Genomic DNA, 19,731 nt, shown 5'->3' with positions numbered 1-19,731 from the left:
ATTCAAAAGTAATTGTTTAAATCTTGTCACTGGTCTAGATAGATTTAAGAGTCTATTTACAAATCTGATTCAAGAAGTTATGCAGCTGAAAAACAGCTTGGAGCAGATGAAACATTCTCTTCGGGAAAAGGAAAAGAGTGAAATGGAGAAAGTGCAACGTATAGAATCGTAAGTAACCACTGAGTTAACTTAGAGCCCTTTGAGAATGAACTAGAGTTAAAAATAGTTAATGGGAACATCCCTTCGACTTAATGCATCTGCATGCTTATCAATGGCCAAACTACTACTTTAGGATGCTTTGGTATGCTACTTGAGTTCCAAGGGAAAACAGGAGTGTGCAAGGAAATAAAGAATAATATGGGGATTTCTGGTGGTTTTGTTGTACATCCCTCAGAATAGCATCTGAATAATTTATTGCTTCAGCATCTGATTATGAGAAGCAAGCTGAAATTCAAAAGTAATTGTTTAAATCTTGTCACTGGTCTAGATAGATTAAGAGTCTATTTACAAATAGAAACCAACAGGCAGGGCATGGATGAAGCTGTAATTGCTGTTTCCATGAGATGTGTAACAGTAATGTTCTTTGTGTCTTTATTTTTAACATAAGGCTAGAAAATATTCTTTCTGAGAGTTCTGCCCTTGTACTGAATTTGAAAAAAGATTTGCAGAGGAAAGAAGAAGAGTATGCAGATCTAAAAGACAAACATTCTGATGCCGAGAAACAAATTCAGCAAGTACAAAGCGAGGTTTGTAGTCAACTGAGATATTTTTTTCTGTAAGATTATGCTTGGCTTTCTGCTGTTAAAACTTCTCAAACATTCACTATGAAGCTGGAAATTTCACACTAGTGTGGCTAGCAGCAAATCTTAGGTAAAGTTGCCATTGAAGCTCTAGAGGGGACCAGAAGTTAAAACATGGTTTCACATAGATAATGAACAGAGGAAAGTAAAGTTGGTTGGTAGTCTGGAATAAGGTTTGTGAAGAGAATAGCTAATCTGCCTCTGGAGGGGACTTGTTATTATCTCTACGTTACTGGTGACTTGCCATTGGTATCCGTGGTAACTCCAAAGCCTAAAACCTAAGTCTTGTGAAAAAACGCTGATAACTGGGAAGAAGAATGCTATTTACTTGAAGAGAAATAGACTAATTTCCAGAGGCTCTTTAATATAAGCATGTATATTTTTTTTCTTCAATTTCAGCTTCAGTGATGTTAATAGTTAAAATTTAATTATTAAACAAGAAGATATCTTAAAACTCATTTTGCAGGATCTTAGTCTGAAAGTTTATTGGGTGTGCTTGGGGTAGAAAATTGAAGCTTAAAAATGAATTCATGTCTTCCTTGGTAACCTTGCACTTGCTGTCGTTTTCCTACTCAGCACTTGTTTGTGAATTCCTCTTTATTTAACAAAGAAGTATTTGGCCAGGTTGGATTACAGAAGTCTTTTAATGAACCGTGAGCTGTGCTTACATTACAGGTGTCCACGATGCGTTTTGTGGAGGAATCCCTCAGGAACAAGATGGAAGAACTTGAAGGGATTAATAACCAGTTTAAGGATGAGCTGGATTATAAAGACTTCTATATCCAACAACTTAAACAGGTATTTTTCTTGCTCTTAACTTTTATTAAATGAATGATGCAGGTTTTCCAAGCAACAGGGAAAAGGTGAAAAAAAAAATTGGAGCAAAATGAAAGTGGCCAACTGAAATTAGTGGTAGACCATGAAAGATATTCAAATAATTAGTCACTACAGAGCACTGGCAGATTGCTTTAAATACAATAATCTGCATAGTAAATACATATGTAATACATGCATGTAACCTGATCTTGTTGAGTGACATCACGATATGTTAATTGAAATGTCTTACCATAAACTCTTTTTATCAGCTTGAGTCCTTATTTATGCTATATGAAAAACTTATTAATTCTAGGCTGTCTTAAAAATTCTGCTTGTTTCTACTGTGTATGCTTTTCTTTCAACATGAAATATAGGAGCTGGAGGAAAAGGACCATAATATTCAAAAGTGGCGTGAGGAGAGAGATCAGTTAGTTGAAGCTTTGGAAAAACAGCTCAAAACTTTGGCTTCTAATGTCATACAAAAAGAGACAGAAATAGCAGAACTGAGACAATCTGCCTTAAAGGATTCAAGCAAGGTCAGCTCTCCTTTCATCCTACCTGATTAGCTACCCATAAATTCTGTAAAACTCCTGTACCTGCTCTTTGTATTCTGGGTGTGGTTCTGTTCTTGAACACTGTCGTATTGACATCATGTGCAACTAACCAAAAAAAGCACCAGCTTTTATTTTTGTTCTTCAGAAACAGAATTTCTGTTAATTACTAAAATTTCAATTTTTTCAGTAGTTCAGATAAGCAGATGTCAGTTTGATGCTTATGATCCTACAGTCAGACTGGACATCTGTAGCTTTTTCTGATAATTCACAGCATTTCCGGATCCCAAGCTAGGCTCAACACTCAGACAGTAGTTATGTCTCAGGTTTCTTACTTTCTTTGCTTTCTCTGAGGTAGTATCTACAATGGCATGAAAAGACAGAAGGGGACGTGGAGAGAGATTAAGGGAAGCATCAGAAAGCAGAGGGGGGATGATCTCTGGAAGTTGCATTTCTTATTCCAACATCCAGCTTTTAATCAGGATAGCCAATCTAAGCCGTAGCATAGAATTTCAGAAGCTAAACAGAAGACTAAATGAGTTGTGCTCTTTTGAGAATGTTTGGATTCACTTTCTCTGAGAAGAAAGATGTTCTCATAGCAAAACTTCCCCTACAACTGCCGACTTTCTCACAGTACCGAGGATTTGGGAACAAATAAAAGCTCGGGTTATTATATCTTGAGATGAAGGCTGAAGCACATAAGTAAAATAGAAGAATCAAAATATATTGTATTACAACTTCCCAGGCAATTCTGTGACTACTGCACTTGTAACAGTGACCGTACAAATCCGTGAAATGTTACTGTTCTTGAATAGTTAAGTGTTCTAGCCTGCAATTCTAAAACTGATGCTACTAAGTAATTGCAATACTGCTTGTGTGTGTTAATTCCTTTTGCCAATCCCACAACTCAGCAGTTTTTACTGTTAATTAGGATAATGCAACTGTGATAGAAGAGTTAAGAAAAGAACTGGCTGACAAAGATGACTTTATAAAGGAATTAAAACAACGCATTAACCACAGTAGCCTTCAGTGTTTGCCAGAAATACCTTTACTTGAAGAAAGACAAAGTAGAAGGAATGACTCTGTAAATGAAAAGGTACGATTATATTTATAGAAAGTCAGTTCTTAACATCTTGTTAACCCCTTTTTGTTCTTCTGTTTTCCTAGGAGATACTGGAGCTAGAATCATTTTTCTTAGCATATAGTCCTTTAACTACATATTCAGTGATGAGTACTTGTTGGTTCTTTTTGTCTTCCACTCAAACATGAGCTCTCATCTTCTCAAAAATATTTTATTTACTAGAACACCATCTCTCTGTGTACATTATGGAACTTTTCCATGCAGTTTTCCATGTATTCGTATGTGGATGCTGAAGATTAGGCAGAGGTTTAGCCTTTGGTGTTCTAACATAGCAGCTGTGAGCGTGCAGAGTATGGGGGGAATGGATGACTAAACGACCAGCGTTACAGATTTTGTCCCTAAATAATGTCTCGCTTTCTCTCTTTTGGAGGCAGAATACTGCCTGAGACTGTTAGTGAGACCCAGTAGGGTGTATCTGAAGATCACACAATGAATAGATGTTACTACCTTCCCACACTTGTGCTGTGTTTCAGCTTACGTGTTCATGTGGCGTCTGAGCTTGAGGTTTTACACTGTAACTTTAGAAAACTCGAGATATTTTGGAGGTCTAATGCATAGCCTAATCTTTACTCCTTTTAAATATTTACAGCCTAGGAAACAACAAAGCAAAACTAAAACTGGAGAAAGGATTCCATTAAGATGCAAAGCTGAAGACAATTATTTGGCACGTCCATGTACTAGGAGCCTCACTTCATTAAATGAATCTGAGGTTAGTATGAAACTTCAGATCTGAAAATGTTGTGATTGTATTGCTTTTGATAAGGAATGAGTAGGAAAAGATCTCATGTTCTCTAAACAATTCCCAAGTTTTAATTTATTTATCCCTTTCAAGGTGATCAGATCACCTGTTTTTATAGCCTTTGATAGGAATAAAAGCTGTTGATTTGTGTGATTGTGTGATGAATTTTTGTCAGGTGCTGTTGAAAACTCTCCTCATGTTAATGCTTATGAAGTGGCTCATGATTAGATAAGTTACTTGGAAAAAATTCATGGAGCCACTGAAACGGGCACAGCAAATTGAACTTATTTTCTTCCTCTGCAGGATTTCTGGATATTGTTTTGTTAGCAGATGATGTTAATCATTCCTATATAAGTTTTTAATTGCTAACTTTCATAAAACAGCAGTTACATATATTTTAAAAACAAAGTATTTATTAACCAACTTAATTCTTGGAAATACAGTGGGTGGTGATACTCCATTCAGATTCTTAGCAGAGCCTGATAAAGTGGCTCTGACTACTTTTTGTCTTTTTACAATTAAAAAAAGCATTAAAAACAAGCATTAAAAAATGCTATTTCTACCTCAGTAAAGTAGTTGAAGAATTTAATCAATGAACTTCTTTAATGAACAAAACTAATAGCCAAGCTCAGTGATAATGGTTTAAGAGAAGGGAATTCCTCTTAACTCCATTGTGTATTTCCTTTGAAACCTGTAGACATAAATCAGCTTTTTAGACATCATGAGATGTCTAATACTGATATCTTAATGTCCTGTTTTCATAATTGAATGCTTATTTATTATTTCATTTACAGTGGAATAGTTACCACTAGAAAATACTTCCCTACTATTAGCAAAAGTGTTTAAAGTGTTCACTTTTGTGACATCAATTGTTCTTTCCAAAAGAATCATGGCTGAAACTTGTCTTATTTTCCCAGGATTTTGTGAAAAGTGAGAACACGAAAAATACAAAATCTATCATGGCTTTTAATTCACCCTCTGCAAGTGACGAGAAAATGGTTGGTTTTTGTTCTAGTTTTGAAGCTAGCTTGGGACTTCCTGTAATTGTGTGGTCACACGAAAGAAGCAGTGTCTTATCCTTATGTGTATACCTGAATGGGAATCTTACATGCTTATGAGCTCTTCCTATTAAATTCCATAAGCTAACCAAAGGGCAAGTCAGTCTGTCCCCAGAGCGTGTAATGGCTGTACTGTGTAATGATTTGGAGGGAAGGATATTGCACACTGAATAGTTGGGAAGAGAAGCTTTAGTGTATTATCGTGTGCTTTTGTAAGTGAAGCCCTTGTATTAAACTAAGGTTCATATCATTAATATGCATGGCAGTTATTAAAAACAGATGTTCACATGTGATAGCAGTATCCTTGGCATGGTCAGAGTATGAGTAGTAGATTTTTCCCATCTGTTGTCTTCTGTTTTGTATGTTTGTTTATTTTATGTAATTAGAACAGCTTATGTAAGAAACAACTCCACAGCTTGGGAGCTACTTGTAAAGAAACTACTGCCTTATTAAGAAACTTTAAGAAACGTATGCCTTGAAATAGCTGAGATTTTGACAACTCCCTAAAGGGTATAAAATTGTCTACATTACTTGCCGTTGTGGTATCATCAGCATAATGAACAGAGGTGTCAGTAGTAAAGCTCAAAATGTCAACTTAAAATAACGTTGAACTAAAATGAAGTTTAAACAATGCTCTTGTTTCACATGTTCGCATCTCTGTTGAACAGAAATCCGGAAAAGACTACTTCCTGAGAAAGCGAGTACATGCTTCAAGACTGACTAAAAAGAAGGATGAAACACTGCAAAAAGTTGGAGATTTTATTCAAAGCTCTCCTTCTATTATACACTCTAAAGGTTGGTGTAGAATAAGTTTTATTCCATGTTTTCTAGACATTGTAGAATGGCTTGTTTCTGCTGTAGGCTATTAATATATGTGTTCTTAGAGAACTTGTCTGCCATGTTAAGTTGTCCTTTGATTTATGAAGTGCAGCGACTCGGCACGGACTCAGATGTGAACGATCCAAATCGTTTATTACAAGTTCTCACATCCCTTATATACCTTCACAAGTTGTTATTTTCTAACTTTCCCATCCGCCCTTACAACTTTCCCAAACATCTTACATGTCAACAAAGCATTCTACAAAACACTTTTCAACTGTCCATGCAGGCACATAACCAATCAGAGCTGTGAGACTCTTCTTCTCCTTGCAGAGGTGTCCTTGGTTCCCATGCTGTTTATCTTGCTCCACAGCTGCTGCTCTGAACAGCTTTTCTTGTATTCCCACAATTCCCCCTTTTTTGTTTATTGACAAGCTACTACCATACTATAAAATAATAACGCTATTTATATTAATAACATAATCATTATAACTCAATCAAGGCCTCGATTGACAATACTCTAAAAGTGAAAAAAGAGACAAGTCAAATACAACATAACAACATTACTGTTAAACCCACTAAAAAGAACAAACATGTTTGTACTGCAACCTAAGTTTCTGCAACCTGAAAATAAATCCATGAGGGTCCCATCCGTAACTGATCAGGAAAAGGCTTCAATTTTTATATACTCTGATATATTGATTTTTAATGACCACTAAAATTTGTGCAGTAAATGCTTTTAAGATGTTCATAACCATGCTCTACCAACTGAGTTATCCGGGCTAATAATTGATTAATGATCGCACAATTTAATGGGATATCATGTCAAATAGAACCAATTTTAGAGGACAAATGTACTAGAGTATCACTAGGGGCATTAATACTTATTGACCCTTGAGAAACAGCAAGCCATGTTGGTGGTGGATGTGACAGGTAGTGCCAGCAGGGCGTCCCCTGCTTCAAGGTGCACATTTCCTCTCTCACCCATCACAGATTCTCTCCTGCATTCAGGGTCTGAAGGATTTCTTACAGTTGTACACCACATCCACATGGCCAGTGCGTGATATAGAGCCCAAGTGGAACACCTGCTTGGAAAACAGAATAAACCATCAAATTTAGTTCTATTAGCGTGCACTTTTGTCTAAAATGATGCATGGTTATATTTTCAGATCCCAATTAATTGGATGTAAAAGAGGTATCCGTTCTATGATACAGGGTCATCTCTTTGCCTGGGATTCCTTTCCAGGTTTTGTCTTTGCAAATTAAGAAAAGCTAATTAATAGGCTAATAACATCATAACTAAACAGTACTAAAACATTAAAAGAGCTATTCCTGTAGACTCTAGCATTGATTAGATCAAATCCTGTTTAATACACATCTGATCTATTACTAAAATAGAAGAAGCACACAACATCCTAGCTAATGCCTTAAACTCTAAATCTTGAGACTGCATTCACCTATATGTGCTGTGGAAAATACGTAAGAAGAATGAGTATCTATTGTTACATGTGCATATTTTAGATGGCCAAATTCAGGAACGTGAGTGACATCTGTCTGACACAGTTGAAGAGGTGCTGTGCCACATGGATTTGTCCGAGTCTGAGGCAAAGAGCTATCAGTCAAATTATGTAGCTGATATTCAGTCATAAACACGGTGTATTGCATAGGAGAGAGGATCATTCTTAACACAGTTTTCCAATCGTGAGGGGTCATAGCGTAACTGTCACTGTTTGTAACCAAAAGATTGTATGTAAAGGCTGACTGAACTCCGAATGTTCTCACTGACTCCCTTAGCTCCTTCACTGCCTCATAAGGCAGAGATTCCAAACGGGGGACCTGATTAGGAAAGGTCTGCAACGTGTCAGCATCACTTCTTAATATTGTTTCTTTTTTGCATTGCTCTAAGACATCACAGTACGCTGTAGGGAAATTTGTCATACCTGCTTCCTTCAAAGTATCATCAGGAGGAAATGCGTCCGATTCTCTTTCTGGATCTTCTGGACCGGGGTCACAATGGTCCCCTGGTTTCGATCCGTCCGTGTCTTTAACCACGTTACACGCCGGCTGCACAGACGCAGCAGCGCACGACGTGTGGGGGGAGGAGGGCAGAAGCGGCGCGATGAGCGTCGTAGGCGGAGCGAAGGGCGAGGGCGCCGTAGAGGGCGGCAACGCGGCGAACGTCGGGGGAGGAGCGAACGGCGGGAGCGCGAAGGGGGGCGGCCGCGGCCCCTCGTCTCCCCGAATCGGGGAGGGGTCGGAGCCGCCAGTCGGATCCGGGCACGGGCCGCTTCCCGCAGCGAGAGGCAGCGGCGGGGTTGGGACGGAGGGCGGCAGGGAATGGTCGGAATAAATTCTTTCCCGTCGTGATTGCTTAATCCCTTCCATTATCCGGCTCCAAACGGGCAACAGCTTAGCAGCCGTTCTGTCTTTAGCGAGAGAAGCCTCGTAGAGTTTTGAGCCGATTTTGTCCCAAAGTTCTCCATCGAGAGAGAACTCAGTTTTTGGAAATTCAGGGACATTTTTGTTTATCCATTTAAGAAGAGTAGCTAATGCTGAAGTAGACACAGTCTTATCCTGATACGGTAACACTGACCGCAATACTTCGAGATTTACTTTCTGCTCCTTCGTTAGTGAGCTCCCCATAGTTCCCGACTGCTCACCTTCTGTCCTGCAGAACGGTGCGGGTGCGCGCGAAACAGTCTCTCCGAAGTTCAGTCGGGCGACGCTGCCGGACCGGGCTTGCTCAGCCGCGGGTTGATTTGCTCCACGTTGGGCGCCATTTGCAGGGACTCGGCACGGACTCAGATGTGAACGATCCAAATCGTTTATTACAAGTTCTCACATCCCTTATATACCTTCACAAGTTGTTATTTTCTAACTTTCCCATCCGCCCTTACAACTTTCCCAAACATCTTACATGTCAACAAAGCATTCTACAAAACACTTTTCAACTGTCCATGCAGGCACATAACCAATCAGAGCTGTGAGACTCTTCTTCTCCTTGCAGAGGTGTCCTTGGTTCCCATGCTGTTTATCTTGCTCCACAGCTGCTGCTCTGAACAGCTTTTCTTGTATTCCCACAATGAAGTAAATGCATTTATTCGTCTCTTCAGAGATTCATTATTACATTTGTGAAAACCTACAAGTATACAGAGAAAGTTGGTTCTGTCTTGTGCTTCTGTTAGCACGAAAGTTAGGCCTGTTGTTTAACTCCTGCTGAAGTTTCTGACTTCCAGCGACTTCTTAGCCGTGATTGTCTTTCATACTCCATTTTAATGCGTGCTTTAAGCTGCCGTACCTGAAGCTATAAACTGTTTCAGCTATAGAAGCAATAAAGAGCCTCGATGAACAAATACAATTTCTGAGTATTTTCACTTAAATTTTACGTGTCATTTATAAACCAAGTTTGTTACAAAGCTTTTTTTGCATTCATTGATTTAAAGACTCACAAAACCAGTAAGTTGATTGGTTTATGTATCAAAACAAATTTCTTCTAGCCAAGAAGCTGATGTCAGCAGTAAGTTCTCCTAAATCAAACGAACCTGAAAGTCTCGAAGAAGGAGAGACCAAGCCAAAACAATGCAAAAGGAAGCTGTATTCCACTGTCGTTTCTGGCCCTCTAGATATACCTGCTTCTTCGGTAAGTGATTATACTGTAGTCTTGGCTTAAAATAAACTACTAAGGAGTCCAAACAGACTGGAGGTTTCATGTATTTGCAGGGGGAGGTTGAAAGTACTGAGGTATTTCTTTATTCTACCAAGTCATTCTTGTTGGTCTTCCTGCTGTTCTGTTTTAGTTTGTCCTCAAAGATCTCTGTGTTTGGCTGGCTTACAGTTTACTAAGTAGGTGATGTAGCAATCACGGAGATGTCTTCTAATTTGGAATCATAGATAATTTCAGTGTGTTGGAGTGGGATTATTCTACTACACGCTTTTCTAGAGCACAACTTAGACAGCTTTTTAGGTATGCTTAAACTATGATCTCCTGTCTAAGCCAACTTGCAAAGGATCTGATGTGCCAGTTTCATGACTCTGTTGGCAGCTATTGTGCTAAGAACATTCTTGCTCTGTTGGAACTGCATCTTTTAATTATATTAGAGTCCTTTTTCTGTTCAGCATAGTGATCATTTGCCCATACTGTAATATCCCTCTGAATTTTTTGATGATTTGACGAATGATAGGGGCAGAAACCAAAATGTTATTTTTTTTTGTTAGAGGATGAAGAAGATGAGACAATTTCTTTTCTCACTGTAGTTCTGAGAACATGGAACTGAACCGAGAACTGAAATTCTGGGCAAGTCATAGCTACAGGGATTGAGGCTAAAAATGTTTTCTGAACGCTTCATGTTTCACAAAACAAGTATTATAATACTCTTTTGAAAACAAGTATTTCAAAATGAAAGCTGCCTTCAGGCTTTCCTCAGATGTGTGTGCTTTTTTAAGATAAACAGGATTTTGTACATTCTCCATATTTGTTCCTTGTGATTAAGCTGCATTAAAATGATCTCGGTATCCCATAGTTTTCTGAATAAAATACAATAAGGAAATGCCATTCTGAAATCCATTTAGGGGAAGAAATATGTTTGCGTGGGTCAAGAAGAGCTTGTCAGTCTTGTGCGAAAAGATGAGTAACTTTTGAAATGTTTTCTTCAGGAATCTGAGGAACAAATGAAGGAAAGTGATCATCTGATCATCAAGCGACGGCTGAGATCCAGAACAGCTAAAAAACCTTGAAAAAGAGTGTTTGTTCCCCTTTCTCAGGATATACTTTTATCGTATTATTAAAACTGGTTGTTAATAAACAGTAACAGTTACTCCGTTGTGTTCTTAAATTTGTATATAGGTGTTTGTTGCTGAATGGCGGGATAAAAGCAGACGACCACATCTGTCATTGACATATGATCAGCGAATCTCATTTATTCCTTGGCTGCGTGTACCTTTATAATACGGATAATTAGCTCATACATATTGCAAAAGTGGAGCTCATCATTGGTTCCCAATTACATACTATCCCCGAGTATCTTAACAGCTTGTTGTTATCAACTGAAAGCTACTCACTTGCTGAGTTCCCAGAACCATGGCTAGTTTCTCACCATCCCAGGGCATCCTGTTGTTCTTGCTGTCCTTGCAGGTGTTATGGCTGCTTGCTTAGCTGCACCGTGTTTACGACCCTTCTCAGCTAACTAGCTGTAAAAAACACTCTCTACATTTCCCCCGTTTTCTTTTAGGCTGAAAAAGGGTTTGATTTAACGACCGATCAATCATATTTAACAAGCAGTTCAGTTCATTTGTTCAATCAGTTCTCATGTAGTTTTATCCTGCTTCGTAGCTGCTGTTCTGTGAACTTCTCATCTGGATCCATGACGGACACTCCATAGAATTCTTCTTACAATACTGCCAATAGAATAGCAACACTACTTAAATTAATAACATAACTATTATAACTCAATCAAGGCCTCGACTGACAATACTCTAAAAGTGAAAAAAGAGACAAGTCAAATACAACATAACAACATTACTGTTAAACCCACTAAAAAGAACAAACATGTTTGTACTGCAACCTAAGTTTCTGTAACCTGAAAATAAATCCATGAGGGTCCCATTGTGTTAATCTGTAACTGATCAGGAAAAGTCTTCAATTTTCATATACTCTGATATATTGATTTTAATGACCCCTAAAATTTGTGCAATAAATGCTTTTAAGATGCTCATAACCATGCTCTACCGACTGAGTTATCCAGGCTAATAATTGATTAATGATCGTGCAATTTTATGAAGTAGCATGTCAAATAGAACCAATTTTAGAGGACAAACGTACTAGAGTATCACTAGGGGCATTATTACTTATTGACCCTTGAGAAACAGCAAGCCATGTTGGTGGTGGATGCGACAGGTAGTGCCAGCAGGGTGTCCCCTGCTTCAAGGTGCACATTTCCTCTCTCACCCATCACAGATTCTCTCCTGCATTCAGGGTCTGAAGGATTTCTTCCAGTTGTACACCACATCCACATGGCCAGTGCGTGATATAGAGCCCAAGTGGAACACCTGCTTGGAAAACAGAATGAACTATCAAATTTAGTTCTATTAGTGTGCACTTTCCTCTAAAATGATGCATGGTTATATTTCAAAAATCCCAATTAGTTGGATGTAAGAGAGGTATCTATTCTATGATACAGGGTCATCTCTTTGTCTGGGATTCCTTTCCAGGTTTTGTCTTTGCAAATTAAGAAAAGCTAACTAATAGGCTAATAACATCATAACCAAACAGTACTAAAACATTAAAAGAGCTATTCCTGTAGATTCTAGTATTGATTAGATCAAATCCTGTTTAATATACATCTGATCTATTACTAAAATAGAAGAAGCACACAACATCCTAGCTAATGCCTTAAACTCTAAATCTTGAGACTGCATTGGTAAAACAGAAAATCACACACTATGTCAAACTATTACTAATATTATCTATAACACAGCAAGTTACAAAGCAATATCACTAAGTAAGAAACACAAAATTACAATTACTATGAAGGCTGGATGCTATTTTCTGCCTTCAGATGAGACCGAAGATATCATGCTGGATGCCACATAGGGCCAGTCCCTGTGGAAATAGGAGCATATTCACGACCCCAAGTTGTCAGTGGTAGGGGACAGCCCCAAAGTCCTATGGCCATATTCCAAACATTAACCATAGGCTGTTCCTTGAGCACTGGGGAAGCCTCAAAATGACGATCCACATAAGCTGTATCTCTATGAACACGATTCAAAAACTTCAGCACAAACAAAACAAGCAAAACCTTACATAATATTTTCAAAAAATTCAGCACAAGCAAAACAAGCAAAACCTTGCATAATATTTCTTGTAGCGTGTCTCCCATATTCCCCCTTTTTCGTTTAATAATAATAAGAATGGATTTCAATGTTTGATAAATGTGATCAGTGATAGCTTGTCCAGTGGGAGAATGAGCAATGGCTGTAGTATGTTTAACACACCCTTCTTGGAGGCAAGTTCGAGTGGCCTTAGAGGTATATGCAGGCCCATTATCTATTTTTGTAGTATGTGGGATTCCCATAGCAGCATAAGCAGATAACCAGTGTTTACGGGTGTCATGACTGCGTTCACCTGTATGTGCTGTGGTAAATACGTAAGAAAAATTAGTATCTATTGTTACATGTGCATATTTTAGACAGCCAAATTCAGGAACGTGGGTGACATCTGTCTGACACAGTTGAAGAGGTGCTGTGCCACATGGATTTGTCCCAATTTGAGGCAAAAAGATATCAGTCAAATTATGTAGCTGGTATTCAGTCATAAACATGGTGTATTGCATAAGAGAGAGGATCATTCTTAACACAGTTTTCCAGTCGTGAAGGGTCATAGCGTAACTGTCACTGTTTGCAACCAAAAGATTGTATGTAAAGGCTGACTGAACTCCGTATGTTCTCGCTGACTCCCTTAGCTCCTTCACTGCCTCATAAGGCAGGGATTCCCAACGGGGTCCTGATTCGGCTGATAAAACATAGGAAAGGCTTGCAACGTGTCAGCATCACCCCTTAATATTGTTTCTTTTCTGCACTGCTCTAAGACATCACAGTACGCTGTAGGGAAATTTGTCATTCCTGCTCCCTTCAAAGTATCATCAGGAGGAAATGCGCCCGATTCTCTTTCTGGATCTACTGGGACCGGGGTCACAACGATCCCCTGGTTTCGGTCCGTCCGTGTCTTTAACCACGTTATACACGGGCGGCACAGACGCAGCCGTGCACGACGAGGGGGGGGCGGCACGGCGAGGAGCAGAGAACGACGTGGGCGGAGCAGAGGGTGGGGACGCGACGAGCGACGTAGGCGGACTGAAGGGCGGGGGGGGCCGTAGAGGCCGACAACGCGGCGAGCGACGTGAGGGAGGTGGCAGGCGGCCTCTGGCAGGGAACGGCTGGTTGTGTCGGAGCGCGGCCGCTGTTCTTTCTCGCGCTGGGCTGGAGGTTTCCCGACCAGTGACGGCAGGTGACGGTGTTGTGGTTGTCCGAGCGGCAGTTCTGGCACCACACACCGACAGCTTGGCAATTCCGTCGCAAATGTCCCTTAACGCCGCACCGGAAACATTTAACAGAGGTGCTTGGGCCTGCACTGGTTACCGCAGACGCTTGTAAGGGTGCAAGAGCTGCTAACACTTGATTCTGAGAAGCCTCAGCCTGTGCCTTTAATCCTGCCCCTAGCTCTTTGATAGCCTCAACTATGAAAGCCTGAGCCCCTGTGGGAACGCTTGATAATCTGTTGTCATGGTTTAATAATTTTGTATTTTTTTGCTATCAGTATTCCACATCATAACATCATATAAAGCATGAATAATTTTACTGAATCTGCAACTTACAGAAGAAGACTACATCTCCCAGGGAACAACACGATAGGTCACGGGACCTGGACTCTATATTAACTCTGTCGCAGAACAGACTGACGTCTTTCGAGTTCTGGCGTTCAGGGGAGTGTGTGGGAGCCTTCAGCCGTTCGCCTAGATTCACAGTAGGCCTCTCGGTTACGGGACTCATTCTCTCTCCTATTTTGCTTGATTCGTTAGCTCAATTTTCAATTATATTTTATTATATTGTGTTATCCTGTATTTCGATATAGTATTTAGTAAATAAGTGTGCCTCCTTAGATCGTTGCCGCTGTTTTCTTTTCCTAATTAACTTTTTCCTTTCGGCCTAGGGCCCCTCCGGGGCCCACGGCCCCCTGTCACGGGCGCAGGTGGAATTTTAGTTCAAACCGTGACAGATTTTGGTGGAGAATGCGGGCAAATTGAGTTGCTGTTTTTTTTCTGTGTTTTCTTCTGTTGCTCTTTTAGCTTTTAACAGAGCTACGAGTTTTTTTCCTGTTAAGGAGCTATCTCGTGTTTGCGATTCTGCACCTGCGAGCTTGACCTTGAAAGTCCAGGCGGACTGCCAATACTCCGGTATATTTTATAAACACTGCTGAGCTTTGTTTTCTTTTACTTTTTTCTCTCTATTGGAGGAAAAAAAAAAAAATGTTTTCTCTACTAAATTTGTTTTACCAGGGACTGTGTGCCATTGGTTCCTTTTTTGAGACGCTCCGAACATATTGGGCCATGTTTAAGCTAGCCACTTTTTCTTATGGAGCTATACAATTGTATAATGGATTGAAAGCATGGTTAGCAATGCTCACTTCGTATTTGTATACAGCTCCAGAGGGAGCAACTAATGCAACTAATTATACAGAAATGGTGATTTTTAAGCGTGCTCCTCTTTCTTTCTATGAATCCTTTATGCAGTTTTTGAATGATCAGTGGGCCACACTCTTAATCTCCTTGATCTTACTGTTGATTATTGTAATAATCTCACTCAGTATCTGGATTTATAACATCCGGAGGAAGTCTTCTCTAGAACCAGAGAATACTGAGTGGCAGGGAGTGTGGAGAGGCTTTGAAGAGATTCTCAAAGGACAGACATCTTCAGTGTTATGGAGCTTCACTCCTGAACACTTGAAGAATCCTGAGAGTTTGATTGCATATTTGAGGCAGGAATGTTGTGGCTCAGGCAGATCTCAGGAGGCACAAATGATTTTGGGCCTAGCTAATGCTTATCGGGCCTTATTCAATACCATTCCTGAGAGGGAAGTTTTTGAAGCTGAGAGAGAGAGTCTCAGGGCCGAGAAGGAGAGTCTTAGAGCTGAGGCAGAAAAACTTTGGACTGAGAAGGTAGAGAGAGAAAAAGCTTTTGAAGCTGAGAGAAAAGATCTCCTGTACCAACGAGACTCAATCTGGTACGAGAAAGAGAGTCTTAGAGCTGACGCGGAAAAACTTTGGGATGAGAAGGTAGAGAGAGAAAAAGTTTTCGAAGCTGAGAGAAAAGATCTCCTGTACCAACGAGACTCAATCTGGTACGAGAAAGAGAATCTTAGAGCTGACGCAGAAAAACTTTGGGATGAGAAAAGCTCCCTGCAATCCCAACTCAACACTCTCCAGTCCGAGCACAGCGCCCTCCGGACCGAGCACGACACTCTCCAGTCCGAGCACAGCGCCCTCCGGTCCGAGCACGACACTCTCCAGTCCGAGCACGGCGCCCTCCGGTCCGAGCATGACACTCTCCAGACTGAGCGCGATGCCCTCCGGTCCGAGCACGACACTCTCCAGTCCGAGCACAGCGCCCTCCGGTCCGAGTACAACACTCTCCAGACTGAGCGCGATGCCCTCCGGGCCGAGCACAATGCCCTCCAGACCGAGCACAACACTCTCCAGTCCAAGTATGACGCCGTCCAGTCTGAGTGCGGCACCCTCCAGGCCAAGCATGATGCCTTCCAATCCAACTGCGACACCCTCCAGTCCGAGCACAACACTCTTCAGTCTGTGCATAATGCCCTCCGGTCCGAGCATAACGCTCTTCAGACTGAGCACAATGCCCTCCGGACCGAGCACAACACTCTTCAGTCCGAGTATAATGCCCTCCAGTCCGAGCATAACACTCTTCAGACCGAGCACAATGCCCTCCAGACCAAGCTCAACACTCTCCAGACTGAGCACACTGCCCTCCAGGCCGAGCATAACGTCTTCCGGTTCGGGTACAACACTCTCCAGTCCAACTACAACAGCCTCCAGACTGAGCTTGGTGCTGTCCAGTTTGAGCGGAACGCTCTCCGAGACCAGCTATGTGCCCTCCAGGGTGAGTTGAATGTATTTAACCAACTACCAGGGGCACATGTAGTCCAATTTGGCCAGCCATTGGGGGCACATGTAGTCCAATCTGACCAGCCACCGGGGGCACAGGTAGTCCAATTGGACCAACCATCTGGGACACCAGATACAATGTTGGTTGCCCCTGTAAGAGGGCGAAAGACAAAACAAGTTTCAACTCAGTTAGAGAAAATGCAGAAGGAGTTAGAAGAGCGGAGGGAGTTAGGAGAGCAGGACTCAGGAGACTCAGGGGAGCAGGGGGAGTCAGAAGACCAGAAGAAGTTGGAGGAGCAGAGGATGTTAGAGGGGTATAAGAAGATGATAGAGGAGCAGAAGATGATAGAGGAGCAGAAGATGATAGAGGAGCAGAAGAAGTTAGAGGAGCAGAGAAAGTTAGGAGAGAGGAAAAAGAAGGAGGGTTACCTGGAGGAAATAACACAAGCATCAGGGTCAGGGTCAGAGTCAGAAGAGGAGCCAAAAGCTACTTTTTCTTTACGAGAATTTCTCAAGTCCAAACTTGTAGATGGGGCAGCCTCATCAACACAGTTGCCACCATCAACACCTGGGACTCTTGATAGAGCAAAAGGTGAGCAAAGTATTACGACCATTATTGATCGATCTTTTAAACTGAGTGAAATTCGAGATCTAAGAAAGGATTACACACGTCAGCCAAAAGAAAATATGGTCACTTGGTTACTTCGCTGCTGGGACAATGGTGCCAACAGTGCATGGCTCGATGGCAGTGAAGCTCGCCAACTGGGTAGCATTTCCAGGGACCCACGTGTGGACAGAGGTATTGGCACATGCCAAAATCGGTCCTACACCCTCTGGAAGCGGATGTTGATAGCGGTAAGAGATAGATTCCCCTTTAAACGGAACTTGGAGCCTGAGAGAAAGAAATGGACTGATATTGAGAAAGGTATCCAATTTTTGAGAGAAAATGCTCTGGTGGAAATGCTATACAGCCGCGAGTTCAATCGTAACGATCCAGACCAATTACATGATCCTGAAGCAGTCCGCGTTCCACGACAAATGTGGCGTGACTTTACAAAAGCAGCTCCAGAAAAGCATGCCAGTGCACTTGCATTAGTATATGGCAAAGGGGACAGGAAACCCTTTGTGAATGAACTAATTGGCAGACTTCAGGAACTTGAATTATTTATAAGCGCCACAGAAGTTAATCTGTATACTTCAGCCATTGTCAAAATTGTGGAAAGGTTAAACGAAGTGGAGGGAACACAAAATGATATTATTGACAAATTGGCTAATGTGCCTGATGTAGATGAATCCACGGTGGTACAAGATGATGGAAACCAGGATTTCCACAATCGCCTCTTGAGGAAGCTAAACAACATGAGTTCCTCTCGACCTGTATCATCGAAAATCTCAACCATTAAAAAGAGACGTCCTCGTATTCAAGCAAATGACGATGATAAGTCACCTCGAATCAACAATGAGACTACACGTCTTGCCTTGTTGCTTTTCCTCTGTAGTCATGGGGAGGACATGAAGAAGTGGTGTAATTCATCCACTTCTGCACTTCAGGCACGAGTGAAAGAATTACAAGGTGAAACAACTACCAAGGTGAACTCTTCCAAGAAGGGGAGAGTTCCAGTTGCTGCAAGTCAACGAGGTAAACAATAGAGGGGCCCTGCCCCCAGCCAGGGGGGGGAAAGGGACAACAGAGTATACTGGACTGTGTGGATTAAGTGGCCTGGCACATCTCAACCACAGAAATATAAAGCCTTGGTGGACACTGGTGCACAATGCACCCTAATGCCCTCAAGTCACCAAGGGACACAACCAATATATATCCATGGAGTGACTGGGGGTTCCCAAGAATTGACTATGTTGGAGGCCGAAATAAGCCTCACTGGTAAAAACTGGCGAAGGCACCCTATTGTGACTGGTCCAGAGGCTCCATGTATACTGGGAATCGATTACCTTAGGATGGGATATTTCAAGGATCCCAAGGGGTATCGATGGGCCTTTGGGATAGCTGCTGTAAACACAAATGGTGTTAAGCAGCTGTCAACTTTACCTGGTCTGTCAGATGATCCTTCTGCTGTGGGGTTGCTCCAGGTAAAAGACCAAGAGGTACCAATTGCCACCAAAGTGGTTCACAGACGGCAGTACCGCACCAATAGGGACTCATTGCTCCCCATTCACAAGCTAATTCGCCAATTAGAAAATCAGGGAGTGATTAGCAAAACGCACTCACCTTTTAACAGCCCTATATGGCCAGTGCGTAAAACCAGTGGGGAATGGAGGCTGACGGTAGATTACCGTAGCCTGAATGAAGTTACACCTCCATTAAGTGCTGCTGTACCAGACATGCTAGAACTCCAGTATGAATTGGAGTCAAAAGAAGCTAGGTGGTATGCCACCATTGATATTGCTAATGCTTTCTTTTCCATCCCATTGGCTACAAAATGTAGGCCACAGTTTGCTTTTACCTGGAGAGGTATTCAGTATACCTGGAACCGTTTACCCCAGGGGTGGAAGCACAGCCCAACAATTTGCCATGGATTGATCCAAGCTGTTTTGGAACAGGGTAATGCTCCTGAGCACTTGCAGTATATTGATGACATTGTGGTGTGGGGCCATACAGCAGCAGAGGTTTCCAAGAAAGGGAAACAGATAATCCAAATTCTTTTGAAAGCTGGTTTTGCCATTAAGCGCAGCAAGGTGAAGGGGCCTGCCCAGGAAATCCAGTTCTTAGGCATAAAATGGCAAGATGGACGTCGTCACATCCCAGCAGATGTGATTGACAAAATCACTGCTATGTCTCCGCCCACAAATAAAACAGAGACCCAATCTTTTCTGGGAGTAGTGGGCTTTTGGAGAATGCATGTCCCAAACTACAGCCACATAGTGAGCCCTCTCTATCAGGTAACACGGAAGAAGAATAATTTCTCATGGAGTCCTGAGCAGCAGCAGGCTTTTGAGCAGATAAAACAAGAAATAGCCCGTGCCGTGGCCTTGGGGCCAGTACGGACGGGACAGGATGTGAAGAACATCCTCTACACTGCTGCTGGAGAGAAAGGTCCCACCTGGAGTTTGTGGCAAAGAGCCTCAGGAGAGACCCAAGGCCGACCCCTAGGATTTTGGAGTCGAGCATATAA

The 19,731-nt window shown here is 41.6% G+C and overlaps 2 protein-coding genes across 2 annotated transcripts in view; one reads left to right on the top strand and one right to left on the bottom strand.

The window, feature by feature from the left end:
• The window catches only part of LOC146755900 (cytosolic carboxypeptidase 4-like), a 328,030-nt gene that overhangs the window by 44,948 nt on the left and 263,351 nt on the right, over positions 1 to 19,731 (bottom strand). The gene's annotated exons all lie outside the window — the stretch shown is intronic.
• The window catches only part of LOC146755901 (uncharacterized), a 57,438-nt gene continuing 37,736 nt past the window's right edge, over positions 30 to 19,731 (top strand). Inside the window, exons 1-8 of the mRNA XM_085525078.1 lie at positions 30 to 168; positions 608 to 746; positions 1,476 to 1,598; positions 1,991 to 2,152; positions 3,099 to 3,263; positions 3,898 to 4,017; positions 4,965 to 5,045; positions 5,774 to 5,900. Of these exons, the coding sequence (XP_085381204.1) occupies positions 80 to 168; positions 608 to 746; positions 1,476 to 1,598; positions 1,991 to 2,152; positions 3,099 to 3,263; positions 3,898 to 4,017; positions 4,965 to 5,045; positions 5,774 to 5,900 (1,006 nt within the window). The 5' untranslated portion in view covers positions 30 to 79. The remainder of the gene's footprint in view (positions 169 to 607; positions 747 to 1,475; positions 1,599 to 1,990; positions 2,153 to 3,098; positions 3,264 to 3,897; positions 4,018 to 4,964; positions 5,046 to 5,773; positions 5,901 to 19,731) is intronic.

This window comes from Coturnix japonica, chromosome 29, assembly GCF_054131305.1.
Source record: "Coturnix japonica strain WE chromosome 29, WE-NBRP24, whole genome shotgun sequence".
NCBI classification, from domain to species: domain Eukaryota; kingdom Metazoa; phylum Chordata; class Aves; order Galliformes; family Phasianidae; genus Coturnix; species Coturnix japonica.
The sequence above is the reverse complement of the archived record's forward strand: the minus strand, read 5'-3'. Positions and strand labels throughout refer to the sequence as shown.